Source organism: Atta cephalotes, assembly GCF_000143395.1.
Source record: "Atta cephalotes unplaced genomic scaffold scaffold00017, whole genome shotgun sequence".
NCBI classification, from domain to species: Eukaryota; Metazoa; Arthropoda; class Insecta; order Hymenoptera; family Formicidae; genus Atta; species Atta cephalotes.
In genome coordinates, this window is record NW_012130081.1 from 1,233,386 (window position 1) to 1,248,363 (window position 14,978).

The following is a 14,978-nucleotide window of genomic DNA, read 5'->3' on the forward strand; positions in this document are numbered from 1 at the left end:
CATGTGTATTTTTACGCTTCTAATGTTATAATTTGATATAAATAAAAGTCTTAAACGTTAAAGTAGACAAGTAATAAACATTGTATACATTTTTAGCAACAAAAATTAAACCTATTGCACACAATGTACCTTACGAAATATGCGAAATTGCACCAAAAATTCTGCTTTATCGGAAGTCATGTCAGTTCGAAAAAACACCGTTGTCGCTTCGACAGGCGATTAAATCGTTAAAACTGTTTGACGCTTGATAAACTTTATTGCCGCTCGATATCGTGTTAGATTTATCCCCTTCAGAGCGTATCATAAAAGATTTTCAACGTTCCTATCGAGGATACGCGCGCGCTCGATTTTATGAAAGAGCAAAGATTAAAGTAAATTCTTGTCTGAGCTAACATAGGAAAAATCTGTCATAAGGTATGTCAGTCATTTAATATTGCTTTAAATTTTTTCCTAAACACACAATTTTTTAATCTGTTATCAAAACAACGTTAACAAACGAAAACGTCACCTATCATTTTTTTTACTATCTACAAGGGAAAAAAATATAGTTTACATAACTAAAAATATTTAGTTGTGAACAATATAGAAATATCATCCTAATTATCTTTATGATGATAGGTATGTGTGATAGGTATATGTGTGGTTGATACGATTTATTTATTTTGATGATCAACTATATTACTATATATAGTAATTAGGAGCGATTTTGACAACCAAAACTTGATTGGGGAATCATTTATTTATGGATAAGTTATCCGTATAGTTGCATCAACCGTGACAATATAAAACATGATATATAATAATAAGAATTAAATTATTAATAAGAATTTCTTGTTACATTATGCCATAAATTGAGTAAACAATTTCAAAAAGCAAAAGCGATTCACCATGCTTACAATTAAAAATATATGAATGTATATATGAAATGCCATCATTGCTGCAACATAACTTAATCTAACTATGATTCAAGCAACTATATAAATAGTTGCTCCATATTTTACTATTCAATCTGGATATTATCAAATTTCTATGCAGACCAATCATACTGTTCTTTCCATGTAAAAATATTTAATTTTGATCGCATCATATATATATTAGCTCTTATCTAAAATTTACATATATTTGATTTTTCATGTATCATTAACTCTACATACTCTAAAATTCGTTTATATCTTTTAAACTTATTTTTCCAAATAGATACTATCTAAGTACATAATTCCCTGAAAGAGCGATAATTTAGAAACTTCTCAACCACAACCACGAAGATTTCATCTCTTTCGAAATCTCATCTTCCCGAAAATATCGAAGATTACCCTTACAGTCATAAAAGCACGGAACTCTCTTTTATCTTCGCCCTCGTTGCCTAAATTTTCCAAATTCGCTCCTTGTATCCAGCAGCATCCACCATCACGATGGGTGTTGAAGGACGAGCGCCGAGCGGCATACGTGCATGTACGTTCAAGTGTGCGAGGGCAGCGCGCAAATATCAATCAGTGGAGTCAAGAGTGGAATCAGGGTGGCCGAGTGGTTCCACATAATGCTGCAACCAGGAGGTGAGAGAGCGTAGCGCGCAATGTGTATCTCGTGTTCGCTGGCCGGTGCAGTTCAGACACACTCGTACAGACGAACCCACGCACACATATAGCAGAAGCACAAACGCACACAAGCATAAAACCCCATCAGCAACCCCTCATGCGGTACCGCAGCAACGACGATCGGTAGCATTCGGTAGCATGGTCAGCCCCACTTCCTTTCATGGCTCGACGATCGTCCACGTGTTAGTTTGTGCGTGTATCACCATGTACACAGGGAGTAATCCGGTGTGTGTGTGGGTGGAGTGGAATGGAGGAGGCGTGCCCGGGAGGCGGGACCCGGGACCAAAATCTTGGTGTGCATCGCACTTCTGTGTGGGTGTTCTCCCTCTCCGTATAAACGCAGACGTTGTGTGCGTCGTTCGTGTGGCTCTCTCCATCCCTGTCCTTCTCTACGTCCGCCGCTCTCGCGATCGTCATCGCATGGGAGTCCCTCCACTATCAGACCCGTTAACAGCAGTCGGCGTCGAGGCACCCGCTCTAACAGCTAACGTCTCTCACATCCCCGGGTTTAAGCCGGTGCTTCGCCGTTTCCCGATCTGTCCTGTCCGGCCGATGGACTGCACGAAAATCAGTGTCACTGACAACCAAAAGTCCCGTCTCTTGCGCGATACTTATTTATTGTCGCAAAATAGACAAAAACTATCCTGTGAAGCTGGGGGCCTATCCAGGTATTGAATCATCATTACCAGCAGACTACTCCGAGTGTCTTGACTGTGTTGGCAAAAAAATCTCTAGTGCTTGTACTATCACGAGATTGATGTTGATATCCCACGAAAGGATGAAGTCCGTGAACAGGTAGTTCCTAGAAAGGATTGTACCAAACATATTTGGGATTGCATACGTTGCTGAAGAAGACACATTCTTTACTTAAAAAATTACCAAACAAACAATTTCGATAATTGTTGAGAAATTATTGTTTCTGAAAACACAAGTTTCCAAATATTTGAAAAATTCTTAGAGGCTGCCAACGTCTTTGAAAGGATTTTCTGGATAATTTCGTTTGAAATTAAATTAGGGAAGAGTGTGTATGTTTGTTTATTGCTGAGAAACTTAAAGATTGCAAGAGTGTTGAAAGAGGAGATGCGAATGTCGTGTGTAGTGACGCGAAAGTTGTAAAACGGTGAACGGACTCGAGGTCCAGGATGATGGAAGTGCAGCAACAACACTCGCCTGTCGGGGTGGGTCCATTAGACTTTTCGAGACGAGGAGTTGCCGAGGCATCAGCATTTCGAGTTGTCAAGCCTAAACAACCAGCTTCGTCGCTTGTACATCAACAACCGTTGCCGCCGGAAACCAACAACAATGAAAATCTTCAAGAAAATCCGCAGATTCCCATTGATGAAGGTAAGATTTCTTGAATGATCTATTAAAGCTAAATTATCACTATATTTATTAGTTAAGATGTTATTTTTTAACATTTTTAAATATTAACCGGAATATTTTTTAAGCGCATTTTAAGAACGATATTTTATAATAATTTTAGTATTGTTATAATAAGAAATAATTCATATACAATAATTCTTTTATTCTCATTAACAATATTTGATAAATAAATATAAAACAAATCAAGTAAAATAATATATTTGTGTGTGCAAGAATGATTTTAAGCTGTAGATAAAATTAAATTATAGATAAAAAGTAACAAAATTTTTAAGCAAAAAAGTATACAAACCTATATAATCTTCAATTTTGAGTTACTCATAAAACTAAATTGTAGATAAAAAGTTATAGATAAAAAAATTGTAGATAAAAAAGGTGTATACAAACACAGGATGATTTCTGGCAACAGATACATCGTAACTCAGTAGATCATTATAGCTTTATTGTTTGTCAACGTTAAATATTGCAGATAAAATGATTACCAACAATCTTTCTTAATTGTAGATGTTGAGGCAAATATTGATTTGTAAGTAAATAATTAAATAAATTCAATATTATTTACTACATAATATTTGTAAAATATTTTTAATTAAAAAAAATTGTCAATCCATTTAACGAATTTTTCAGGGATATAAAAATATACGTAACACAATTATATTTTCTCAAATTTTAGAATTAAAATTATATTTCGTCAGTAATACTCGCATATTTATGGATATATGCATTTATAGATATATGGATGATTATTGCGATTAAAAATCCAGTATTCATCAATAATTCCAATCGAGACACTCACACGAGCTGATCAACCCCAAATACACTGTAAAATGCAGAGAAAGCCCCATATTCCACATAATCAGCCGAAACATATCGCGTTCAGGTCCTTTGATATCTCCAGCCGTATGCCATTCGCTGACGCAGCGCCGCCGACTCTCACCCCGTGGCCATCTCTCGCCTGTCATCATCCTATCTATTACCTGCCTATTACCCTTGCAACGTGGCGTTTACGCGGTAGCTCATGCAACTGTCGCGTCGACACCTGAGCTTGTGGCACACGCGTGAGGATCGCACGCGAGAGCAAGCGAGATACGATATGCTCGTAGCTCATGCACGAACACGCACACGCGCGTGCAGGTGCGTAGGGGGCCGTCATCGTGCACAACGGTCTGTTCAACAGGTGAAAGGGGATGGCTGGTATTAGACGGCTGTCTATACTAATACCCCGCTACTAATCGTGGTAACAGGCTAAACGCAATAATATCGAGCTATAGGCGTTGATCTAAGCGGTTTAAGCGATAATTGCCAGGTGATAGGCAGCTCATCGAGGGGTTGCCTACTGTTCTGCTACTTGTACTCGTCAAGAAATTCCGTTTGGTATGAGGCTTGGAAATTATATGAGAACATTTCTACTTATTTGCAGAATTATTGTTCCTTACGATTGAAAGGAAAAAAAGATATTTATAAAAGAAAAGATATTTATATTTCCTTGTAATTTGAATTCTTATTTCTTTCAACAATAAGCTTAGGAAAAAGTTAATTATCCAAAAATGTATCTAATATCTGTGTAAATGTGTTTTGGACTTCCACTTATTTAAATACCTCAATCTTTTATTCTTTGCATACTGATTAGAGAATTCAATTGTGTAAAGTATATTTTTAATTATAATATATATCCTATTGAATATATCTATTTTTGCCATTCTTCGTTTGGAAAAATCTTGCGACTCAAAGCTTTTAATGCGAAATGATTTTCTTGGTCTTAAAAACCGTCTCTAAATTCTTTGGATTTTTCCAATCTGTCAATCGGCTGTTTTTATCGATGATTTCCACGGCAAATCACATTGGCCTTACCGTTTTATAGATTTATGACAGACCGATAGCGCGAAACGTGTGCGAGACTACGTAAGATAAACGTAGTCGCGCGAGCAAACGACACAATATCACCGATGTTCTCGCTAGCTGACAAACACACGTTACCTGCATTGAGTATACACGCGTATCAATGTATTATACCAGACCACCTTATCTCAAGCGTGCGGTATACACGCTCGTTGTATAGAAACATATGATTTATTTCTGATAATCCTGGCAAGAATGAGACAGCCTTTGCGGCGTGGAGTGTCTAATCTCTCTCCGTGCTATCTCAGATTATCCCAGTCGGTCCTCTATATTGCCCGGATTACAGATTTCTCTTGCTTTTTTTGGTCGATTCTTGGTATAATTGACCGATATCTCGTTATCGATAGATCTTGCAGCGATTACCGAGAGTACGGAAATGATATATCATATCGGATATAACAATAAATTTATTGTTCCCCGCAAATATTTACTATAATTAAGAATATAGAAATATATTGCCAAATTTTCATTATTAATAGTCTTTTCTTTTCTTCTTTTGGATTATTAATTTTAATTTTTTTGTCATAGAATAACATTATTATTGATATATTTTATTTAAATTATTGATATACTTTATTTTTAACATCACATTTCTTAATATTGATAAATTTAATACTATCGTAATTTAGATAAATTTTATCTTAATTTAAAGACATACACACTTATAATAAGTGTAATTATAGTGCAAATATTTGTTATTATCGAAAAAAATTCTAACGCATGTTATATTTTGCCTTATCTTATTTATTACTATTAACAAAGTTTTATTTTGCATTTTATTTCTGATTAGATTTTTGTCTTTATTCAACAATAAAATGAAGAGATTGACGCATGTACAATATGATATCGATGTAAAAAAAAAAATAGATTTGATTTAGCTCAATTAAATTGAATGATTAGATAGGTTCTACACTCATCGTAAAGCGGATTTTATCGGACCTGTGTAAGAAAACCAACAGAGAGATTACAGTATGATCATTTATGATCGGTCGAACTGCAACTTTTCTTGACAATCGCGATTTATTTCTATAGTTATAGACTTGCCATAGTTACAGACTTCTTTGTTACGATATCAGAAATTGTTAATTTTCAGATTATTGAGCAATAAAGTAAATGTGTTTTGCATATTTTTATTTATATTTTTATTTATATTTATAAACTTAAAATGTCATAATAACTGTATATGAATTTTATAGATGTAATATTAAGCTATCAATTTTATCAATTTTAATTGTTTTACATTCAATTCGCTACTCATTGGTGATCTGCGTGAAAAAATTGTTGAATAAGTTGTGTCATTTTCAATATATAAATCTCTTAGTACGACAATATAATCGTGCCGATATTAATTCGATATACCGCATAGTTTTTGACATTCCGTATTCCAAGCGAAAAACGAAGATTTGGCTTGTTTAATTAATCATCGGGATGGCGTGAAGTCTTCGAACTTTAATCCTCCACCGGAACGATCAAAGAAACCAACCAGGATGGATGGCGGATGTTCGAGGATAGGAATGCAGGTTTCGGGGAGAAAGAGAGCGAGTAATGGCCAAGGCAAGGTTGATAAATAGGAGGAGGGTTTCTTCTCCTTTCTAATAAAGACGCTCTTGTCGAGGGGTTGATCTTTCCTACGAACTAGGAATACTAAATTTGTCAGGACTTGAGATGTCATTGCAGCGTTAGTAGCTGACGGGGTAACGATGCATAAACGATCAAGAAAAATACCCAATCGATTCACCATTTGCATTACTATTTTTTCACATGGGATTTCACGTACACTGTCTTTCAATGTCAAATCGTAATCGATTTAACTGTAATGGCAGATGTATTTGTTCGATCAATTTAACATTTTACATTATATTTTTAATATAAAATAAAATAGGAATTTATCATGAAACATATTTAATAGAAACGTCTTTATTATTACAAACGTGTAATATAAAAATTAATGTTTAATACATATTAAATGTTATACATGTAAAATGTTTTAATACATATTACTATACGTCTAGATTAATTTTTAATAGAAGAGATTAATAAATTATATTTGTTTAATTGTTTTTAATATTATGTAATGTCTTTTTTAGGAGGATGCAATGTTCGTTTAATGTTTCCGAGATTGTGGGCACCTTTTGGGAATGCAACGGAAGTTACGAATCTGCCACCTTTACCAAAGAGTCACTCAGGTAAGTGCATTATAGAAGAGCCAATAATTCGCTTTATCATAAGTTCGTATATTCAATCAAATTATAACGATAAAAGGATTTTTTAATATCAAAATGCAGTAGCACTCTTAACTTACTGCATTTGAAAAAGTTTTAAATTTTAATATTTCACTATATTATATATATATTTCATATTATTTTCATATGATATTCCCATCTAGAAATGAAAAACAATAGAAAAAGCATTTATAAAAATAATTTGGACTTTGTCCTAATAATAATGCTTTTCATTAGCAAAGAAATCTTTTATCAAAAATTAATGTTATGATTATATTTTAAATTAAAATGTATCAAGTAAATTATGTATACATGTCATTTTGCGCGAGTTTACTTGTTACTGATTATTATTGTTCGTTACACTGATTATTATTGTTTATTACCTCACAACGTTTGCTGCAGATTTATTATGGATACATATATACATTTTTAAATATTATTATTTTTAAATATTATTATTAAATGTTTAAAGAAACTGCGCTTAGGATGCGGAGTCGGCGCTTTAAACACACAATCGTCGCTGTACTTATTGCAATACATTTACCGTTGCTTTTTACTTTATTTCGGAAGGTGTAGACGGGCGGGTATAGAGTCGACCTTTCGCCTCGTAGTGATGATGGCTTCCTCCTCAGCCCGGATGACGGCAGGTTTTTATTTACCGATCATTAAGAACGACCGGTCGTCGTCGACGATTGGGATAAATGGTAGCACGCGTCATACCACGCATAGACATGGGCCTTTCTAATTCCTGCCGGCCCAATTGGAGCGGATTAGAGGCGCGGGTACAGGGATTCGGTCCGTCGGCTTCTTTGTGCTGTACCTACCCTGAATTAGTAACATCTTGTCATGTTAAATGTCCGTGCATACTCTCTTCCTACTTCTTCCGCGCGCGAGCGCGCGCGTGCACGTGGCCATTCATCTGCTCCGTTCATTCTCAGACATGATAAGATCAACCGCGTTACTACTTTTATCATCGCGTTTACGTCCCCGCCGCTCTGCCAAGATTTGCGTCGTGCAAATATAGTGCTGCTTGAGCAATATCATATTATTATTTATATAGACTATCACTGCTATCTTTATTATAGAACGTGCAATAGATCAAGAAAATCGTAGAAAGAAGCTATTTTAAGCCAAGTAAGCGGAAATTTATTCTGTGATTTGTTAGAATATTGTATTGATATAATGAAAATTCTCAACAATCTTGACGTGTAGTAAATAACGAGGTAAACAATTTTTTTACAAGCAAATGAACTTTAGTATTTATTTCCTTCTAAAATTTTAAATTGAATGTTTTTGAAAAATGCAGATATTACATATTGATAATAGAATTAATTTTAGCATAAAAATACCTCTATTGTAACGTGTTGTCTAAATATTAACCTTTAGTGTAGATGACTTTTCAGTTCTTTAATTCTATTGTACATATAATGGTCATTCATATTCCGGATTCATTTTTATTGCTTTAGCAAATATACAAAAATTATACTTTAAGCTTGAGGAAGTATTTGTAAGATTCTGCATTAAAAAAAAATTGTATAAATGTAATTACTTGATGCTCTTAGTTTTTTGAAGAAAAGAAATATGAATGATACAATGTATACTAAGAGTTAAGAAAATATAATTTTAAAATTTGTAAGTACTTATATTATTTCCGTTTGACGCTGAATAGATAGGAAGTAAAATTTTTATTTATATTCTTGATTAATATATGAGATATCTTTAATGAGTAAACTCGATTTCAGCGTATAAATTTTTTACGAATTGATAAGACGACTCTTGACAAGGGGATGACGATACCGAAGATGTGGATGTGGATTAATAAAGGAAGGCCAAGTCGGGGGGAACAATTAGATCGAGTTAACGGCCAACTTTAATCTTCTGTCGTCCGTCAGTCGCTTACTGCGTAGTGATCTGCCGCTATTAGAACCGTTATACCCTTCAAACCCCTTCCGTGCTGACAATTCATGGAAAAAGATACGCGTGACCTTTACCGCGCAAGCGACGTCAATAGAGCCGAGTGACAGGACGATGTGGGTTTTCAAAAACGGATTTTTCATCCAGCCGTCAGTGGAAGTTTAAAGTTAATCCTATCATAAGAAGCAATATCAGGGTGTACCTATGAAAAAAATTTAAAAGAAAAGATTTTAACTCGAATTGATTTAGACAGAAGATGACAGATTATGATCTATTTTAATGATGATATTTTAATGATGATAAATGCATGTGAATTAATATTTTTAATAATATAATTTTTTTTCATTCAATCGACAAAAATCTTGATACTTAATTCATATGCAATTTTTTGTAAATACACTTATTATAATCTGCATGCCGATTCAATTTAGATCAGACTTATAATGCAATCGCAAACTAAAGTTAAAATATTAATATTCAAATTAAATTGATCAATTAACAATAATGCTAAACGAATATAAGTATCTTAAAAAAAGTATCTTGAAAAGAACTTATTGCGAAAAATATCACTTCAGTTAATGATTAAACTTGAAATTCGTATCTTGACAATCTCGACTCTCCGGGCGATATATTGACATGGCGCATATAGAATCTGCGCAGTTTTAAAACTGAAAAACGTATTTGTAAAAATTTGCATACAAATATTCTTAAGAACCATACTGTTAAGATTCACTTCAATTGAAAAAATAGAATTATTTCTCGTAATTGACTTATTTTTATCGATCCAATTTCTGCTTATAATTGTTTATACATATTTTTTGAAAAATAACATTTTCTCGCTGGTTGCTAGTTATTGTGACAAATATTTCTACATATCTCGATGGTAGAATTAGACTGAAAAAATTTACTAAATCTCAATACATATTTTTTTTAGTAATGAAATTAAGGCAAATGATAGTATAATACAATTGTTGAAACATTATTGCATAAGACAACAGTACAATTAAATTATACATTGTTGTTTTGTACAGTATTTATTTGAATATATATTTCAATTTGAACGACTTTTTTTTGAGTCATCATCAGCGATAGTTCTTCAAATCTCTGACACTTCCCTCATATAACCATAGCCACTTGGATAATCCCAAGTGAGGTGCATGAATTTCATTGTATTTTTTATTAAAAATTCGATGATGAGAGAAGCGATTAAAAACAAGTGTCAAATATTATAAGAATATATGCATTCGTGTAAGAAACATTGTAAAAACATATCATTAGTCAGAATAGAATAAAATAACACGTGTTATTAATACGTCATATAACACGAATGCATATACAATATTCAAGTAATATTTAACACTTGTAATATTTGACATTGTATCAATAGTCTCAACTTTGTTTTATCTTGACCAATATGTGTTATTTTATTCTATTTGAACGATTTTGGCGATTTTGTTCAAGTTCTATAAATCGAATCGGCTCGTAGTTTATAAAATGCAGTTTAAAAAACGTGTTTGCAAAAATATGTATATGAATAATTGTTAAGTATTATCACTTTAACAAGAAATAGGATAATTTCTCTTAAGTAAAATCATTTCATTTTATACGATAACTCAAGTTATAATATTTAATGAACAAATTGACAAGTTCTTACTTTGGCTCGTTCACCACTGGGTTTGTACGTCAACTACATTCTGGAAACTTTGTCTTGCTTATCCCGTAAGCAACTCCGAGCACTTTACGTGAATATAGCAAACGCGCATCAGTGACAGAACCGTCCGCGTCCGGGCAAAAACGATCTTGAAGTCGATTCAAGAAGTTTCATTCACTGTATCGAGAAGGCTGAAAGCCACTACACATCATGTGACATGCATGTCGAGACAGTGCCAGATGCATATGTGTGCGTAAACACGCCTAGATTCGCAGGTCCCGTCAAACCCGGACCAAAGTTAAGCCCATCTGGATGGTCGTCAACCGTTTTTCTTACGTTGCAGTTTGCATCGCCAGTTTTTAGCGCATTCCAGTCGACTCAGATGTAGCATTTGCGTAAGCACTTCTTCCTATCACGCTGCGAGACACATCTGTCTGAGTTTCCTCCTTCTTTTTTATCCATTTTTATTCTTCAGCTCCCTCTATTTTTCTGCTAATGAACCAAAAGCGATGTAATAGAATTGTTTTCAAAAATAGAAGTGTTTTCACAAAATCCAAGTTCTCAAAAAAATATTTAATAAAATTAAGTTTTAATGATGTATTTATATTTATAGTGTCCACAATATTAAATTATTCACGTGATTAAATTTTAAAATCCATGTCTTTGAAAATGTTTTAAGCCTTAATTAATCGCACGAAAATATGTCATTTAACAAAATAACTTAGAGTCATGGTGATGATGATCTTATGCATTTTATTATTCTAATGAAAACTTAATTAACATAGAAAAATATTTACTACTAATTATTTTTTAAATTTATCGGCCCATAATTTTGGCATGTTCCAATAGTTAAATTAAATTCAAAGTTGCGAAGCATTGCTTTCAATTTGTTCATTTATATTGTAATAAAATAATATATATAAATATTCTCTTGCGACTTATACAAATACATACACACGTGCACATACAAATGTGAAAATTTTAAATTTAGGATAATATATTGCTTCGAATATATGTTATAGAACCAAGAAAAAATTTGGATGTAATATTAGAAATTTCATTAACCCCTCCTTGTTTTTTCTTTTGTGCTTTTGACCGATGCAGTGCGATAAAGTACCTATCTGTTTTCTCGGATAGATCCCCGCAGGCGCGAGGCGCGTTTCTCATTACATTAAGTCACTCTGACTCGAGTCGTATTTTGATTCGATTGCAAAGCCACTAGGAAACACGATAATAATCGACCCCAACGATGAGGCTCGCGGAGAGCTTTAAATGCGATTAGCCGACACCGCGGTGCATCATACGGGCTGGCACGTGACCGCGTGTCGCGCGCACGGATTATAAATATAATATACCGGGTGTGTGCGAGAGATGCAATATGAGTGATCCGAAGCCGAAATTGCCGAATGCCGAGCATCGAGAGGGGCTGTGAGATACATTCTCGAGATCTCCGCCCTTATTTTTCTCGTAGCGAGACGAGATGCACACGTGCCTGATTTCCGATTCATCCCACACTGTAAATCACAGCGAAACGAACTTTGATTATTAGACAAGTCCCACATTTCTGAATAATAATCAAATAATAATTCAACTTTGTAACGATTTTATGTTAGAAATTCCGCACTGTCTTCCTCTGTTTGTAAGATTTTGGATCAACCGGAATCTATTTCTTTTTAATTAATTTTACAGAATGTACTTTAAATTAATTTACATAACCTTTTTGCAATTTAACCATTAGAAATTTATTAAAATTAATTGTATTTAATTTACAGTACAAATTACACTAAAAAAAGATTTACTAAATTTTAATACATATTTCTTATGCATACATTTTATACATATATATTTCTTTACACATTTCTAAACATTCACATTACTCAGAATAAATATTTATTCAATAAAAATAAATAATAATTAAATCAAATTAATAATTTTTATATAAATACATTTACCTTTTATATAAATACATTTACCTAGTAAATATTTACTTAGAACTAATACTTTTAAGCAAATATTTATTAAAAGTTTAGTTTTTTTTCAACATGATATTTTTTGAAATATTTACAATTTTTGGAATATTTATAACTTTTTTTTTATATTTAATACGTAAATTATCTAAAATGATACATTTAAATGAATTATTCATATCTGCGTTAATCATAAATCTTGAAATCAAATCTAGATTTCTCCGAAAGTACTCGTCAAATAATGATAATAAAATAAATACATTCTACGCGTTTAATCTAACAAATACATCAAAATTTATGATTGAATCATATTTCGTTTGAACCGATCGACAGATAAAATGATGCGACATACAAATCAAAGCTGCGTCGGAAATCATCGGTTTGATAATCAGAGAACACAGTAAATTCCGATTGACAAGCGATACCAAAATTGCGATCCGATGCAATTTGCAACTGTCATCGTGAAAATATTAATTTAATATTTCAATAATAATAAATGTTTAATCTTCTCGTTATATATTAATCAGCTATGGGATGTTAGAGCCGTAATTACGTGACATATATGTATTATCTGTTAGGTAATCACACTAATCGTACTAACAAAAGGACTTGATGTAATAATAATATATATTTTTGTACTATTCTCTCTCTCTACAACTATTATGTTAAGCGAAGGTATAGTTAGAATATCGAAATTCCTGTTAAGCATAAAATATTTTCCTTTGCTTTATTACTTAAGGATGATGCCATTTCACGCTGTAACGCGTAAAGAGTTAATCATGACTCACACATGGCACTCTGTGCGTCGGATGAAATATTCCGAAAGGGTGCGCCAGGGATTTCATTAAGGACACTGCTTCACACGAAACGTCGCGGAAATACATTTCGCTCTCGGCACCTCACTATTCGGTTCTTTCCTCGCGATACCTCGTTAGCGCAACATGAGACCCTGTCACGACCTCTCGTGCCCTGTCCGTCCCTTAAACACCCTCGCACCAGCATGCTAGGAAAAAAAGGCCCAGTACGTGACTCAAATCTCATTCCGACTGGGTCCTTCCGCCAGAAGAAACGTTTTATCCGTGGCCTTCTTTTTTCGGATTCCCCTGCACCTAGCACGCGTACTTCATACGTGACGTAGCTACCGTCCGTCCAGTTCCGTCATTGGCCATCTTGCTCTCGTGACTAGTGTATGAACTCTGGTTTATCGACTACGAAATGTCATGTCTACTTGGAGATGTGAAAAATCCATACGAGATGATTATCGATTTCTTTTGCACTGAGCTTGATATATAATTTTTAAAATTTATAATGAAAAATTAATCAGACAAACGAACAATTACAAATTAGAAATAATTTAATATTATATTTGATTATCATTAAATGATGTATTATAGAACGATTATCTTTCGGAGTTGGTCGTCTGGTGGGCTCGCCGGCGACAAGGAGTCCTTCCCCGTCTCAATCTCCTTGCCCGGATTCCCCTCCGCCCGATAGTCGGGACATCGAGGTGAACGTCGATGTCGGTGAAGAAGAAGTCGATGTGGACGTTGAGGAGGTCGGTGACGAGGACGATCACGAAGGTACCTCGAGTCCGCCACGATCGTCGTCAACACCATCGCCATCGCCAGTTAGCGTCGCGACGTCGCCCATATCGCATCCGCCGAAGAAATCCGGCGACAGTTTCAGCGTATCGGCACTCCTGAGGCCGGATCCTCCTTCCGCACACTTGCAGAATGCGTCCCCGCATCGAGAATCCGCTTCTATGGGCGCTCATCCACCACCACCCGGCTCGTCGATCCTGTATCCACCGTTGCACCTTCAGAGCGGTCTCTTGCCACCTCATCCACATCACCCTCTCTCGTACCTGCACCCCCAATTGCTACCGCATCATCTTCTGCCACCGCACCTGCACCCGTTGTTGCGCGGCGTACATCCAGCTCACCCGGGACTGCATTCGACTCACACGGCACACGGGTTGCACCATCCTCATCCGCTCGGCGATGTCTACAGCTGCGTCAAGTGCGACAAGATGTTCAGCACGCCGCATGGGCTCGAGGTACATGTGCACATTCGACGCGTGCTTTTTTCCCGACTTACTTGTTTTGATTCATTTCTGATTTCCTGCTGATGTTCTCATCCCGTCCGTTCTTTATCGTCGCGATAATTAATTTTTATATTTTGCAATAATTTTCAATATATCAAAAACAATGTTTTTTTATTTTTATACTACGTAAAATAATATGTTATTAAGAGAAATTACCTTACTATTTATGAAGGATCTATTTTAAACTTTATGCATGTAACAACAAGCAAATGATAAAAAATCACATGCATCAAGCTTAATACACAC

At 34.5% G+C, this 14,978-nt stretch overlaps 1 protein-coding gene across 1 annotated transcript in view; it reads left to right on the top strand.

Annotated features, from left to right (window-relative positions):
• Positions 1 to 2,737: 2,737 nt before the first annotated feature.
• LOC105618491 (zinc finger protein 358-like) overlaps positions 2,738 to 14,978 on the top strand; it is a 36,701-nt gene continuing 24,460 nt past the window's right edge. The window contains exons 1-3 of the mRNA XM_012200023.1: positions 2,738 to 2,939; positions 6,962 to 7,060; positions 14,023 to 14,684. Of these exons, the coding sequence (XP_012055413.1) occupies positions 2,738 to 2,939; positions 6,962 to 7,060; positions 14,023 to 14,684 (963 nt within the window). The remainder of the gene's footprint in view (positions 2,940 to 6,961; positions 7,061 to 14,022; positions 14,685 to 14,978) is intronic.